Source organism: Juglans microcarpa x Juglans regia, chromosome 5S (assembly GCF_004785595.1).
Source record: "Juglans microcarpa x Juglans regia isolate MS1-56 chromosome 5S, Jm3101_v1.0, whole genome shotgun sequence".
Classification (NCBI taxonomy): Eukaryota; Viridiplantae; Streptophyta; class Magnoliopsida; order Fagales; family Juglandaceae; genus Juglans; species Juglans microcarpa x Juglans regia.
In genome coordinates, this window is record NC_054603.1 from 7,080,736 (window position 1) to 7,097,292 (window position 16,557).

At 33.3% G+C, this 16,557-nt stretch overlaps 1 protein-coding gene across 1 annotated transcript; it reads left to right on the forward strand.

Annotated features, from left to right (window-relative positions):
• Positions 1-7,894: 7,894 nt before the first annotated feature.
• On the forward strand, positions 7,895-10,923 carry LOC121268229 (autophagy-related protein 8C-like). Its single transcript, XM_041172397.1, has 6 exons — positions 7,895-8,204; positions 8,319-8,381; positions 9,696-9,751; positions 9,837-9,889; positions 10,441-10,559; positions 10,637-10,923. The coding sequence occupies exons 2-6, from the start codon at positions 8,345-8,347 to the stop codon at positions 10,729-10,731; spliced, it is 360 nt and encodes a 119-aa protein (XP_041028331.1). The 5' UTR covers positions 7,895-8,204; positions 8,319-8,344; the 3' UTR covers positions 10,732-10,923.
• The last annotated feature ends 5,634 nt before the right edge of the window (positions 10,924-16,557 follow it).

The window sequence follows — 16,557 nt, forward strand, 5'->3', positions numbered from 1 at the left end:
GTCTTGGGCATTCACCAGCGATGCATGCTGTTATGAGTATCATGAGATTGCTCTCTTGACTGCAACCATCTTCTGAGAGACGCAGCTCTTCCCCCAGACTCAGTGAAGAGAAGAGACTATCATGCATATGAATGACTTTTTTCTATTAAATTCCTTCATATTTTTGAGATATAGAGGAATAATTATGCAGTAGCAGTATAGGACATGATCACTATCAAGGAAAAGAGAGAGGCCTTGCTGCATGCCTCAGGTACTCCTGCAATAATTTAGCAGACGAGGCAACCCCGATATATAGCATGAATAGAATATTTGTGAATAGAAGGTCACTGGCCTTCCATTCTTTCTATTATTGAGGACTTTATTGTAATATTGTAATAGACAACATCACTTTCATTAGTAGAAATAAAAGAGTGTTATGAGATATCTTATGCACAATGGAATGAATATATATATTGTAAGAAAGTACAGCGGAAAATACTCAAGCATAGCTTATTAAGTTGCTCCACAAGTTTATTAAGTTTAACAAATCTCAAGTCTCCTCTTAGTGGCGAAATGTACTGCGTAGTATAAACTAGAGTAATACTCAACAATTTCACATCCTAAATATTATTTTAAGAGAGAACAAAAAGAGAGAGTTTTATATTTTAGATGATGCAAAAAATCAACTGAAGGGGGCTATATATAGCCAACCCCACACGGCTCCATTTAAATGGCATCAAGCCATGCGCTACAAGAAAGTAACGCATGCTTTACAATGCAGGAGAGGAGGGGGTCAGCCCCACGTGGGCGCCCCTCCATCTAACATATACAAAGGACAGGCGAAATCTCAAAGTAGATTTAGCTAGATTATGGACAGCCGAAATCGATTGTCTTCTTAATTAATTGTATGGAGGAGTAGTACTACTTTAATAGAAATAAATTAGAACTGCATCATTAATTCTCTTGGCATGCATCTTTCTATTACTAAGCTGATCTTGATTGACATTATTCAGGTGATCATTAAGCACTTGCAAAGAATCACCTTCAAAGAACACTTTGTAAATTAGCTGCCTACCTAATTCTTGATAGAAAGACATATATATATATATATATATATATATATATAGTCTCAATGCACCCATGCATGCAAGATCGATCGAGCTTCTCCTGCTACTGGCCGGCCGGTAATTCTAAGCAAAAGTTCAATGACTTGAGTATATAATAATACTCTTTCCCTGGTTAACATACTAGCAGCAGCTTGGACCGCGAGATTAATGAGATCCCACTCTTTGACTTCTTTTGCATGCACGGGAAGCATGCAATCTGTCACGCACTCAAGGGAAATAATCAAATGACCATTACATTATAGTAATATTGTGATATTTTAACCTTAATTGAAAAGTAAAAGCTACATATATATCGAAGTCTTGTCATAAAACTGCCAAGTTTGACTTAATTTGGTGGTCATGATCATGCATGCTCTTAATTAATTAGTTCATGTTTTGGGTAAAGAAAATTAATTTAGACATATATAGTAGATGCGTGAATCGGTTAGCTGGGTGTTAATTGAGAGTGGGAAACGTACACTTTTTTAGACATATTAGGAGTAGTAGTACTTACAAGTTAATAATTAATGTTTTTAGTCATAAATTAATAAATGCTTTTTTCCCAAATTTTAGTGGGTGCCCATTTTGTTATGTGGCTCTCCGCGGCTTTACCTTCTATCTTTTATGACAAAAATGATCGATGTAAGGACACACACACATAGCACATTATCATGGAATTAATCATTGCTCATACAGTGATTTCATTCATGTAATTTATGTGTGCATCCGTGCAAAGGGATGTCGATCTGTGCATGCGTGACTCTTATCTTTGTTACAAAAGTACGAACTTTTTAGAATTCTAAAAAGGGAATTCCAAGGATGTTTACCATCTGATATTTCTTCATGAATATGAAAATGATTTTAGGCTTATACGTTATATATACAAGTTTTGCGGTTTTTTTATTAAAAAGTTGATAAATTTGAAACTTATAAGAAAAACTCCACTTTTTAATAACATGTTCTACTATTTTTTAAAAGAATATGCAAGATTTGTACACTCTAAAACTGTATTATTACCCTAAGGTAGAGATTTGCGTGCTTTTGTCTCGTATAATATTAAAGCATCCAAAAGGCGCAACAGAAGCTGAAAATTCAGATGAAGTACAGCACCTGTTGATAACTTTATTTGCCATAAGAAGTCCACATGACTGCTCCAAAATCTGCGAAAACCAAATGCGTGGCTTTGAAAACAAAGAGAAGAAGAGGAGCACTAGTACTAGCTAGCTGCTTGATACCCAGAAGCGGTAATTACATGTGATATTGGCACGGCTCAATCAAATAACAGAGCTCTAGCCTGAGAGAGTGCTGCTTTCGGATTGAACCGCACCAATATCTCACGTTGCTTATATACTGAGTACCGTGATGCATCATGATCTTCATAGAAAACCTCAATCCTGCAGCTTTGTTGGAGTTGTCTAAGAGGAAAAAACCGGTCTATATATGACTAATGGAACATATATAGTCATGCAAAAGAATACAGAAGAAGAAAGCTGAAGAGAGGCAAAGAAGGTAGGATATGTTGTATTGGAGTAAATGGGATGTCTTGTGGGAATCTTATATACTAATGTTAGTGGGGATCAGATCAGAGAAGGGTCGCATTGAATTTGCCAACAACCCAACAACGACAAGATGGTGGGTGCATTAATTTAATGCTCGAGCGCTGATGGAAAAACCTTGATGATCTAATTTCAATCTGTGAATTGTACGATTGAAGAGGGAATGCAATTGGTATTGTTTCACCAACATTTGAATTTCAAAAGGCTGAGGAAATAAGTCCTTGGTTGGTGAACTTAATCTTTAGGTGCCACCAAACCAACTTTTGAATTGGCCCCCCTACAAAGACATGTTTGCATGTGCATGTGCATGTGGGCAACTGCAAAAAGCAAACTTCTATTCACACGAATGGATGTGTAAATAAAGCCCACAGAAATCCATGCATAGGGATCATGACTTTCCCCATTAGACAGTATTATATTTTGGGCTTCTTTGATTTGAGGTTAAGAGCGCGCAGATAAAACAAGTTCAGCAAATGCGCATGTATTTTTCCATACTAAAGCTAAATCATAGCAAGCAAACCCACCCTCTTTTGAAGCCAGAAGCTGCCTGGTCAAGCCTGAGCATTTCATACCTGACTTACATACCAGTACAATCAATGAATTCCTCACACACACACACATGCATGCATATATACAGCTTGCAGTTCAGCTCCCAGCAGGGATTTCCTTTTTGTCCTTAAATTGTTAAGTTCACCTTTACACTTTATAAGCGCGCTTTACAGCTTTAGCTCATCTTATTAGGTACAACAGACCAACTATCAATTTTAGAACAAGACATGCGCCTAAACTAATGGGTGGAGAAGCTAAAAGCTTTTAGCTTTAGATTTCACCTCACATGCAATATATATATATCTGCTGCAGTACTGAAGCAAGCTCTAGCTAGTTAGCTGTCTTCAGCACACGACTGTGCATGCAACAGTATATATATTTGGCATTTGCATTGCTCACATACTATATACATATATAGCTAGGGTAGTACTAGAGAAATCAAGCAAAATGATAAGTACCAAGGAAGGTCTTGTAACCTGACAATTCTGAATCATGCATGGGGACCTTATGATCACCTAGTGTGTGTGTGTGTGTGTGTGTGTGTGTGTGTGTGTGTTGTATATGTATGACGATGCTTGGATCCATGATATATTAATGATCACTTGTTTTTGTCAGAGTACTCGATCCACGAGTAGGCGCTAATGGTATCGATCGGGTGAAGCATGCATGTCCTCTATCTAATACAAGTAGTTGTCTAGAGACACGACACAAATGATCAAACAAACCGTGGAGTAAAACCCAAGTGATGAGATCTATAAAGCGTGTTTGTGTATGAATGAGAGAGCAGCTGGAATTGATCATGATGGAAGCTATCTAGATTCTCTATTTGAAAGTACTTTTTTCTTTTTGGTAAAATGATGGCACCCCGTGCTCTTATTCAAAGTTTTCCCTACGAAAGAAAACAGTGGTCATGTAAACAACATCCAAGCAATCAAAGCAAGAAAAGCTATTTATATATATATATATATATATATATATATATCTTTTGGTTGATAATTAATTTCACTCGATCCACGTCGACCCTTGTTTCTTAAATGATATTATAGAGTTCATGTCCTACTTATAACAACAGTACTAGTACTACTCCAACTTTATTAGTTCTCACATAACATGATCAGTACTATTTATATTATGACATGCACTCATGTGTGTGCTTAATTTATTAGGATTTTCTTTTGATTATTGACATGAGACTTATCAAATCAGTGAAAGAATCATAAAACACAGTTTGATGTGTCATGAGGGACGTCGTACTTGTGGACTATTTAGATCTTACAATATTATCATAAGTAAATTTCATTTTGAAGAAAGGGTTTAATATTATTACGGAACTATGAGGGGTCAGGGGCAAAAGTTTGAAAACAAAAAAATACATATTAATTTTTTATGATTTAATAGGATGATATTAATCTCATTTTATGTTGGTCCCCCTCTACAAAATTATTTTGATCTTATAGATTAATTACTTATAAGTCCAATTTAAAAATAAAATAAATAAAATACATCTCACATAAAATAAAATGATCTAATAACATGATGACACGTTTTTACTATCAATAAAAATAAAAAATGAAATTTGGATTGTTTTCTTCTCCTCTGCCCTCTGCCGCCTATAATTCTGTAGTTTCTAACTTTCTACTGCTAAAAGAAAATTCTCTTGTCCTTACCATATGCCAAAAGGCCAAAAATGAGAGGTTTTGATCATGGGTGCAATTACGTGTTGTCTTGAAGCAAATTTTTGGTGCAGACCGTAGCTCTTCTACAAGCTACAGTAACATTAACATTGTAATAGTCTAGCTACCTATATATATAGTGATAGTTCCGCCACTGCATACACGGTTTGACTTTTCTCTATTTATTTTTTTGTTCCCTGTTTTTTTATTTTTCTTCTTCTTTCATATATATAATTGTATTGAATCTATTGATGCAGTATTTTTGAATTTTTTTTTTTCACTTCTCCCTTTCTTTCATGCATTGATGCAGTTGTATTTTTGTTTAGAATTTTTCTTTTTCTTTTTGAAATAGATTGTTACTTGGTTTGGCTTATATATAATTATGTCTATTGAATGGTTATTTATTTTGTGCTTAAAGATTAACTTTAAATTCATGTTTCATGAGTAATTGAATTCATATTTATATAACTTTATTTTATATATTTCAATTTGATTTTAAATTTAGGTCATGAATTATGTCTAAATTAAAAACTATCGACTCATTCTTCAAAAGAAACGAAGTTAATATTCTAGAAAATTCTTCTAAAATTCCAAGGATTGAACCTGAGGAAAATCCTGATATTAACTCTTCAATTGTGGAGTCTGAAGAGATTCATTTTATATCGTCAACACTTGATTCTAAACAGATTGATATATCTTCTCTACAACGAGATCTATGATTACGTCCTCCTATGTGGGACTATCCAGTCAATCAACATGATAAAATAAAAAGAGCTTACTAGAAAATGGGTTCATATTGAATACGTCTCTCAAAATATCCATTTTCTGGTTCTGAAAAACATCCTCGTCGCTTTCAAGCTTCTTAGTTTGTACCATTTGCATCTTGACTAGAGTATTTTCCATCAAAGGATGCAGTATATTTTAGATCTTACTATCAGATTATTCTATACAGCAGGAAAAATTGTATAGAAATAGAACAAAAACTATTTTATTATAGTTTTAGCTTTGCTTGGCCCCCTATAACAAATTTTTGGTTCCGCCACTTATTATGGATATGTAGAATACAATATTATCAATAAAAAACAGAAGCAAGTATGAGCACTTGACAAAACCCTATTAATTCCTAAGCCCTCAAAAGTTTGGAGAGATACTATTGCATTTTATAAAAGAGAAGTGCTATTATAGCTATAAAAAAATTTCACAAAAGAGATACGATTGTATTTTATAATAAAGTAGATATAACATATTATAATTATGTCAATTTATAAATCTATGTAACTAAAGTGCATTTCTTTTTATAGAGTACTTTATATAAATGCATTAGTCATGTCCTATTATAATTACAAGACTTTAGAGTATCCTACTGTCATTGTCTAACTCTATTCTCATCACAAGCCTTATCCCGATCTTATTTTCTTGTGTCATTCTGATCATCTGTTTGAGTTTCAGGTTCATTGAGTACCTCTCGGACAGGACAACCTCTTCTATACTCCCAAATAAACCTGCATTGAACCTTCATTGAACCTTCAGCCCCTAGATGTCTCTATGTCCCTCCCTTCAGGGGAATTAGAGAGATCAGAGAGGTATAAGGAGAGTTTGCTCCAGGCACGTGAAAGAGATCACAAGAGAAGCAAGGCTGCGGCAATTCCAGTGTTGAAGATGACATGCATGGAAGAGGAGGAGGAGGCAGTCGTTGGGCAATGGTGGATTCATCTCGAATCAAAACTCTCAAATTAACAAAACATGCATGAACTAACTTTGAGATATCAATGAGGAGTTATATAGATAATAGACTTCCAGCTGTTCCCAATAATTGGCACCCAAGAAAAATTAAAATCTTATGTTCCAACAGAAGCTAGCTTCTTGCATGTCAACCTCCACATTGATTTATGGGCTCAATTTGCATTTTCCACGCTCGATATAGGTCTCTGATCCATTGAACAATATAGTGATCTTCTTGTTGGGATTTTTTTTTTTTTTTACTTCGTAATCAATGAAGTTTATTTTTTAATGATATTGTAAAATTATTTTTTTATTTTTTAAAAATATTTAAAAATGTTAAAAAAAATTTATGTAAACAAAAAAAACACAAAAAATACAATAGTGGAAGCTTCCAGCGGTGGCTCCAATGTTACTCCTCTACTAGGGTTGTAAATGAACCAGTCTGTTTGATAGTCTGTTCGGTACTCGCTCGGTTAAACTTGAATCAAACTCGACTCGTGGAAAAAAAAAAAGGTTTGTTCGTGAAAGCATATACCCGCTCAATTTGTAAATGACACATACCCGACAAAACTCAACTCGACTCGGCTAAGGCTCGTTAAGGTCTGCTCATTTATGCTCGAGTTAACTCATTAGCTTGACTCGATTAAAACTTATTCATATATTGATAAATATATACATATACCTATGCATATATATATATATGTATTGGCTAATAATATAAGCATACCACTTGTATAATTAAATATATAATATTTAATCTAATTACTTATGTTTATATAGTGAATATATTTCATAAGAATATTTTATAATTTGTATAATAATTAGTCGATAAAATTTAATCATATACTAGTATGTAGGAACCATATATGAAATAGATAAATATTATCATATTAAGTGTATGTATTAATAATATATGTAGGCATATAATATATTGTTATTTTAGATAAATATCAACTAGTTAGATATTAATTTATTTATAAATTTTTTAAAATTTTATAATCTAATAGAGTTTTTACCAGTTACTTGTATAAATTCAATATTAAATCTTTTATTTTTATTTATTTAATTTATTAATTTTGAAATCTTATTCAAAAAATAAAAAATTCGAGCTCAAGCTCGGCTCGACTCGAACTCGTTTGTGGGACGAGTTCGAGTTGAGAGTTTAACTTATCAAGTCGAGCTCGAACAAAAAAAAAAATCTCGAACTCAAATATTTTGAGTCAAGTCAAGTCAAGCTTGGCAAGCCAAAGGCCCGATTCGACTCGACTCGATAGTAGCCTATCCTTCCCATTCTCCAAAGTCCTCTGCTTGCAAAACGGCACCGTTTATTAAAACATGCACAAGCTGTGAGGGAGTGAAGGACACGGCTAATTTGCTTGCTTGTGATGCAGGCAATCGAATCCCATTATATTGAAGAGGAAAAGCATTTGTATCGTGTAGGAATCAGAAACCAAACTCTCTGAAGTTTCCTCCCCAAATCAAAAACCCTTTAATTTTATAATCCTATAAATATCTCTTTTTTCTCTTTCTGATTGGGACTCTTTGTCCTTTTCCCGTTTAATCACTCAATCAATCAGCTTTTCAATTCGTCTCTGGAACACCAATTGATTTCGTGTTCGGTATGTTAAATTCCGGTACTTTACACAAACGATATTTTTTTCTTCATTTTATTTGGATTTTGTGGTAGGTGATTCAGAAATAATTTGTAATGTTTCGGTGTTTTGTTTTCGCAGGGAGTCACCGTACCACGGGTTTCGCCATGGCCAAAACAGCATTCAAGCTCGAACATCCATTGGGTTTCTTTCCTGTCCCTTTGTTTTCGCCCCTTTATGTATTAAGATTGGATCTTCGGTGATGCCCGTGTGTTTTACTATTTTATGTTGTGAGCTTTGTGAATAATTGTTTATAATTTTGAAAATATGTTAAAATTGGTGGAGAGGGCGTTATGATTTTTATTTATTTTTTTCATTTTCCTATGGAAAGCTTGGATTTCCAGTGATAACCGTAACTCCTGTAGATTCTATGAATGATTGTTAAAATTTGGTGAAAAGGGCTTTATGATTTGACGTCTTCTATTAGTTATATTTCCTTTTGTGGATTAATATGAAGAGGTGGTTTAATATTTGGATGGTGTTTATTTCTTGATTAAGGGTTCATTGGGTTGTTTGTGTTGGGATTTGTTAATTTTTTGGGTGGCTTTTATTGAAGCTTTTCTTTTAATGAAACTTGATTAGGGAGCCTTTTGTTTGAAGAAGATATTACATAGATGAAGTTTCGGATAAATGATAGATATGGGAGTCTAATGAATATTATATTTTTTAGACACCTAACATTAACGTTAAAATGGTGAGTCTTTCTTGTTGTTTGTCACAGCGTTTTTTCTTAATGAATCTCACCTTTTTACTTCTTTAGTAGTAATAACTCCATAAAGTGAGTTGTAAGACCAACAAAATGTGGAGAGGCGATTCCTTTTTTGGCAGAATTGTATTTGCAGATTTTTTTTATGCAACCAAAGTTCTATTTATTAATTTAGTAATGGAGACTTGGCAAAGTTTCTGGTAACTGCCTGGATAGGGCCTTTGGTCTGGCCTGGGCATCCTAATGCCAAACATCAATGTATAAAGGGAAATGATTTGTAAAGTTTTAGGGTGTCCAAATCTCACACTCTCCCTTAAAAAAAGTGGGCAAATTTAGGACTCACGTGACAAAACCCACTTTTTAATGGTGAACCCCACATTTTTAAGAGAGTACGTGGAACTTACACACCCTAGGACTGTATTTAAATATTACTCATATTTAAAAGGCACAATATGAACAGACACTGCGACATTTTAATTCTTTTTTTTTCGAAAAACAAAATGGGATTTTATGCTAATTGTGTATCTTGAGTGTTTAAACTGGGGCTTAAACTGATCTGATACATTAAGGAACCTAGTCGTGACTACCAAATGTTGTCATTTCCCATTCCAAAATGTTTTTGGTTCCTTTTTAGATGTGATGAAACGCTTCTTTTAAAAAATAAAACAATTGTCCTTTGATTTGATTTTGGTGTCTGCTTCGTGTTTTCTTTTTCACCCAAAACCTGAAGTTTATGGTTTTTGACATCTCAGAAAGGAGGGTGGCAGAAGCTGCTCGAATCAGAGAGAAATATCCCGATAGAGTACCTGTGAGGACTTGCAATCAATGATGAACATTTTCTTTACATGCTTCTTTCAGTAAACTCGCTGTCCTAATCCAAGTATGCTGTGCAGGTGATTGTGGAGAAGGCTGAAAGAAGTGACATTCCTGACATTGATAAAAAGAAGTTAGTCACATCTTCCTTTCTCTTGTTTTTGAAATGCATTACAATGTTTTGCAATTCACATCCACTTTTGGTGTTCCTTGTGCAATTCCCATCTCCTCTCATAGATGTGGGCGCTCAATTTTTGAAGTCTCTTGTATGCTTGTAATTATGAACTTAGCACTACATGTAATTCTATTATACAAAGTTTCTCCTTGCTTTGTGGTTCATTTGAAGTCTAGATGAAGTTAATATGGTAGTGATGAAAATGGTTAGGATTATCTTGCCTCATTCAAAGAGTGAATGAGAATGTTGTTTGCAAGGACGATGAATCTACTCATGGATATGGTAGGTGGTTAGGTGTTCATGGGAAGGGTAACCAGGACAGGATCCTGGGAGTGTGACACAGATGGAAGAGCTAATATCATATTTTGCCAGATTAACTAAAAGTTCTTCATTTGTGTTAATATGTAAGAATTAGATGTTCCTTTAATTTGGAGGCATTTCAACTTTATTTTATGCAGTGTAGAGGGATCCTCACTTGGTTGTATTATATGTATTTGTTGTTGCTGCAGATACCTTGTTCCAGCTGACTTGACCGTTGGTCAATTTGTTTATGTGGTTCGGAAAAGGATTAAGCTTAGTGCTGAGAAGGCTATATTCGTCTTTGTGAAGAACACCCTACCTCCCACTGGTGACTGGCTATCTCTGTTAATGCTATATTGGATAATATTTGAATTTATGTTTTTAATCTGTCATTTGTTGTTACAGCTTCCTTGATGTCTGCAATCTACGAGGAAAACAAGGATGAAGATGGTTTTCTTTACATGACTTACAGTGGAGAGAACACCTTTGGATCCCTCTGAGAGCCTTGATACCAGTAAATAAAACTTGGAAGGTGTAAATTCTTTGCTGTCTCTCTTAAAGCTCTCTCTTTCCTGCTTGTCGAGTGTAGTTTAGTTTGACCTTAATTTGGATTAATTTATGCTGTAAGCGATTTGAACTTATTTGGTATAATTACCATGGAATTTGTATCTATGGAATCGATTGGTCAGTAATTTCCCAATTGTCTTTGTGGATGTTGGCGATGCTCATTGTTAACTTTTTTTTTTTTTTTTTTGTTATAAGATGCAAAGTTTGCATTTGCATTCCATGGTTCCACGCGGTATTGTTGCTCGGGGATTGGATATTGCCTGCATTGTTGCTCGCTTTCTTAAGTGCGGTAGGTTTATAAAAAGATTTCACAAAAACAAAGCTTCCAAACTCATGTGGCTAAGGTTAAAGATGAGTTTTACAATCTAATGTACCACAACAAGCAACATCGGTTCATGACTATAATTTTGTGAAATTTCAAGTAACACCACAAGCTATGTGCATCAACAGTTTGGTAGAGTGCTCATGCCTGCGATCCTTAAAACCAAAGCCTCAACCAACTCCTAAAATGGAAAGTTGCATCTTGGTGTGTGATATAATATGGGACCGATAAAAAAAATAAAAAATATATATTATGAGACTGCATTACCACGCAGAAGTCAAATTTGCAATGGTAGAACAAGCATTGCTCTAGGATTATTCAGAATAGTTGTTTCTTTTTGTTTTGGTCTGAAGTTTAAGGCTCGTTTGGAATCAGAAAGTGTCTCGTCTCGTCTCATTTTATCTCATTATTATAATTTTTTCAAATTTTTCATAAAAAATATAATAAACAATTCTATGTTTTTAAATTCCAATTCAACTTTTTCAAATATTAAAACAATAATAATATTAAAAAATAATATTCTAATAATATTTTTTTTTAACTTTCATCTAAAATCATCTCATCTTATATCTGAATCCAAACCGGCCACTTTGATCATGAAGAATTAACATTAATTTCTCTTTGTTGCTGAGGATGGTCTACTGTTCACAGATGTTATGAGAATGTATAGGAGCTAATAAACATTCATTTGATTCTGTCGTTTAATACAACCCAAGTTGGATTAACACTGTCTGTTCATTTAGAAGAGCCTTTTCTGTGGCATTGATTCTTGACCCATTTGATGACGGCTGATGCCCCGCTCTTAATCTTTTCTGCTCCAACTCTTGCAGTTGCTTTGGCCTTATCCAATCCAGCTTTTGCATTGTCCTTCTCGTTTCTGCCGCTTTCTTTCTTGGTATTAGTGTTGTTATCTTCCTCTATGGCACCCATCCCTCCAGCGCCCCATTGATCTGCCCAGCTCGGTGCTTCAGTAGCCATTCTTTCTTGTATGGTTTAGGTATACCTGATTCCTCAACCGAAAATCATCCACCAATTTAAAGATGCATGAAGATCAAAGAAAAAAGGCTACCATTTGACCGAGAAAAAACAAACCCACTACAAAATCAGAGCTATTTAACTCATAAATTGGGATTATTTCACTGTGCTCCCCATGAAACAATGAAGTTTTGAAGAAAGAAAAAAGCTGAAATCTTACAAATGCTACTCCACTTTCTACTTTATGGTTTTTACGGCTTCATTTCTCATATATTTTCAGAGCAATTGAACTGTCTGGATTTTACGCTTCCACCCAAGATGAGTTTTCAAGAATATTTAACTGAAAAAGCAGATGAATTAAGGAACCGATCTGAATGACATGCAAAGAGAAAAAACATTTTTTTTTCCCAGTAATTTCGGAGACGATAGGAAGAAAATGGATCTAGTCAATATGAACATGTTAAAACATTCAAGATCTAAACAGTATACACAACCTCGTAGTCCCAGAAAACACAAGGATTAATTGAACCTTTCAAAGAGCAAATCATAATAATCATTCAGTGTGTGTGTGTGTGAGAGTGAGAGAGAGAGAGAGAGAGAGAGAGTACCTTGTAATGGCAAACTAGAGACGAGTTTGAGAAACTTGGGAGTTGATGGAGAGGGAAGAAGCGTTCAAAGACCTTATACCCCAGACAAACCCAAAGTTCAGATGTCAGTTGGATGTTTTCTTCCCTTAATATAATCATTATAAGTTCTCATCGGATAGCACCTAGGTTTTATTTGTATATTGAATTGAGTTGATAGTTCTCTATAAATAATAGTAAATTGAGATAATAGAATGAGTTTTGTGAGATACACTTAAAATAAATTTAGATGTGTTTAGATGTTAAGATGAATTTAAATGTATTTATATAAAATTAAAATATTTATAGATTCTGTATGTAAAGAGGTAGTGAGTTGAAAATGATTATAGATCTCATATATAAAAATGTTTTAAGTTGAAATAAATTTAATAATTTAAGAATTAGATATTTAGATATTAAAAAATATCTAAATCTGAACCGAACTCAACTGAATTGATTGTATTCAAAAAACCAAACGTGCCTTAATCTTTAAAGTAGGGCAACATGTTTGCGTTCAACCACAACCAGAACAGGCTGATTACCAATTCATGTACTCCAGCTAAGTCAACCTCTCTTGATATGGACTTAAAACTTTTTTTTTTCTCCTTCCGCTGTAAGGGAAAGATATGATGTTTTTTAAGAAATATATCCTGGAAAGTTGAACCGACCAATCTCTTTCGAGATTATTTTATTTATATTAATTATGTGATTTGTAATATTTAGATTTTTAAAATTTTTTTATAAATCAAATCATTTAATGTATACTACGTGAAAAGTATATTCTCTAGCCTAGTTTATCAATAAAGTTTTTGTTCTCCACAGAAGATCAACACAAAGCAGCACATTGATTAACCTAATTGGCTATTAGCCAATATTTTAAATACTGTACCGGACATCGTATTGGTCAAGTCATTAGAGCGAAATATTTAGATACCGATACCGTTTCGTGTATCGTTTCGAGATAGTCGGTATATGAATAAATTATATATATAAAAATTATATTCTAAAATAATAGTCTATATATGAATAAATTATATATAAATACATAAATATATAAATTATAAATTATAAATAGCCTAGTTTGAATTAGGAGTCAAAAAATGAACTTGTAGTTTGAAAAAATGAAAAGAAAAAATAAAGACCGAAATATCGGCCGGTACGAAATATAAGCCGGTATGGCCGGTATTTCGATCGGCACGAAATACATATAGTACCTATACCAGCCTAATGGCCAATACGGAAAATACCGGCCGGCACGGTACGATATTAACAATACTACTATTAGCTCCATTTTCCTACCAGCCAGTTATCAAGATTTTGAGCAGTGCTACATCCACCACGGATGTAGCACGAGACCCATCTCGATAAGAATAAAAAGTATATTTGATTTATTTTTTTATATTCTTAAATATTACTAAAAAAATATTTTCTTAATCATTAAATAAAAAAAAAAAAATTGTCAAGATTCAACATTCGGCGAATGTAGCATTTTTGCAAGATTTTTGCGTAGTCCTTTCAAAAGAAAAAAAAAAAAAAAAAAACTAATGCAACACCCACTGAGACGGTCCCGATAAGCGCAAATATTTTTATACCTTAAACATTTAAAAAAATCACAATATTATTAAAAAAAATTTTTTAATAACTAAGTAAAAAAAAAAAAAAAAAAGATTGTTCAGACCCAATCAGGATCCAACTACCAGTGAGAGTAGCATTTAAAAAAATAAAATAAAATGGCGTGGTGCTTGACACTCCAGCAAAAATATCCTATCCTTTTCTATTTTCGGCAAAATTTCTAATTTTGGTGTTCATTTATTTTACAAAATAAAAAATTCCAAGGGAAACTAGATGCAAATCAATGATTAATCTATGTTTTCTAAGGCTGGATTGAGTTTGCATGATTTGATATATGTATATATGTGTATACACACACGTAGAAGAACTCAAATTATGCAGTTGTTTGTAGGAGTCTGAGTGCAGTCGGCTATGTGGCGTGTTGCCACGTCAGAGTTTAAAAAAGACAAAAACGAAAGAAAAGAAACCAATCGAGCACAATTCATCGAAGAAGAACACGCACAAAGCCTTCGTCCAGAGCATTTTTGTAACGATCCGGTTAATAATTCTAAAGTTAGAATATTGATAATTTTTTTTTTTGGTCTAAATTATATTTAATAGACCATATTTGATAAACTCACGAGTGATAAATTATTGAGGTTGATTATGAGTTTTAATTAGACACAATAACTATGTTAAATCTCATTTATTATTATTGAACAAGTTAGACTCTTTTAGAATTTAAATATTTGGCTTTTAGAAATTTATTGCAATTTAAAATATCACTGTTTGAAGTCCTCTATGCAGTCTCAATCACGACCAATACTACATTGAATGAACTACTAGATCATATTTTTAAATTAAAACTCTCTTCTTGAATGATCGCGACCGAGTCCAACTCGAACTTGTCGACACCATCTCTCAAATCTCTCTATAAATATCTCTCTTTCGTGTGTTATTTAAAAAAAAAATATAAACATCCATAAGTGCAAGGGTCGAACCCAAGATACCTAGTACAGCACTGTGATCAATTTTATGTCTGAAATTTTAGAAAGCAACACCACAAAGTAAGTAGTTTGATCATAAATTAGGATTAATACACATTAACTAGTTATATATATTATTATTATTAAAGTCAATTCCTTGGAAGCCAGTATTTATGTACGACGCGTGTCATGATATTTGCAAACACATTATTTATCAAGTTTCATTCCGCATATTATAGTTATGTATATATTATGCATCTCATGTGCATAAGACATGTAAGTTTTCTTAAGTTCAAGTGTAAGATAAAATCATATCATTTTAATCAGATGACCATTCAAATGTATGTTATCAATGCAGTTTCAAGGTAGATGTGCAACCCACAGACTCAAGCGTGATCCAACATAGTATACCAGAATACTATCAGTGGCCGCGGAATGTGGGACCGGTGCACAACCTTGCATATAGGGTTAAGTATGTTGGTCAGTCAATTTAGTCAATTAAATCAGATTAGTCAATCAATTCAGATAAATCAAGACACATCGTGCATAACATAAGTATCAATATGATCAATCATGAGTTTAAATTCTCAGCATGAAATGTTTTATGAAAAAACCTTATGTTAAATATGTTTACATTATGATAAGTTTCTTATTGAGTCATCGACTCATTTTATTATTTTATATTTTTAAACCATCAAGTCAAAATATTTATGAAGGTAGAACTGCAGGTTGAGACTTTGTCTAGGGAAGCATAATAATGGCTTAAATCATGTATACAAATGTTAAGTTGTGATTTTTTTTATGGTACAGACTTTGAGAAATTTTAATAAATGCTTCTGAGCACTCTTATTTATGGTTTTAGTATTTTTATTCAAAATGACTCTATTTATTATAAAGAATCTTTGTACTTAGCACTTCCTTTAGGAAAAAAAATTAAATCAGGTACAGTAGTAGCACTCCGGCTCATTATATCTTTAAAAGAATAACTTTATTATTAACCATGAAGAGCAGGGTGTTATAATTTTCTCCAAAACTTCGTCACAAACACAGAGGATTTTCATGACAGTTGCAGATTTGTTGTGTGAGGAAGAAATGAGTTTCTTCGTTAGATTAACGAGGTATTTTTTTTCCCCATTTTGCTGAGTTCTTCTCCATTTTTTATATGGATTTTGTCAAATAGAATTTCCATGGTAGTGGAGTTTTCCCTTCATTTTTTTCCTTTGATGAGATTTCCATGATAGTGGGTTTCTTTCATTTTTGAAAAATGTAAATGCAGTAGTCTTCAACCTTCATTTTTTTTTT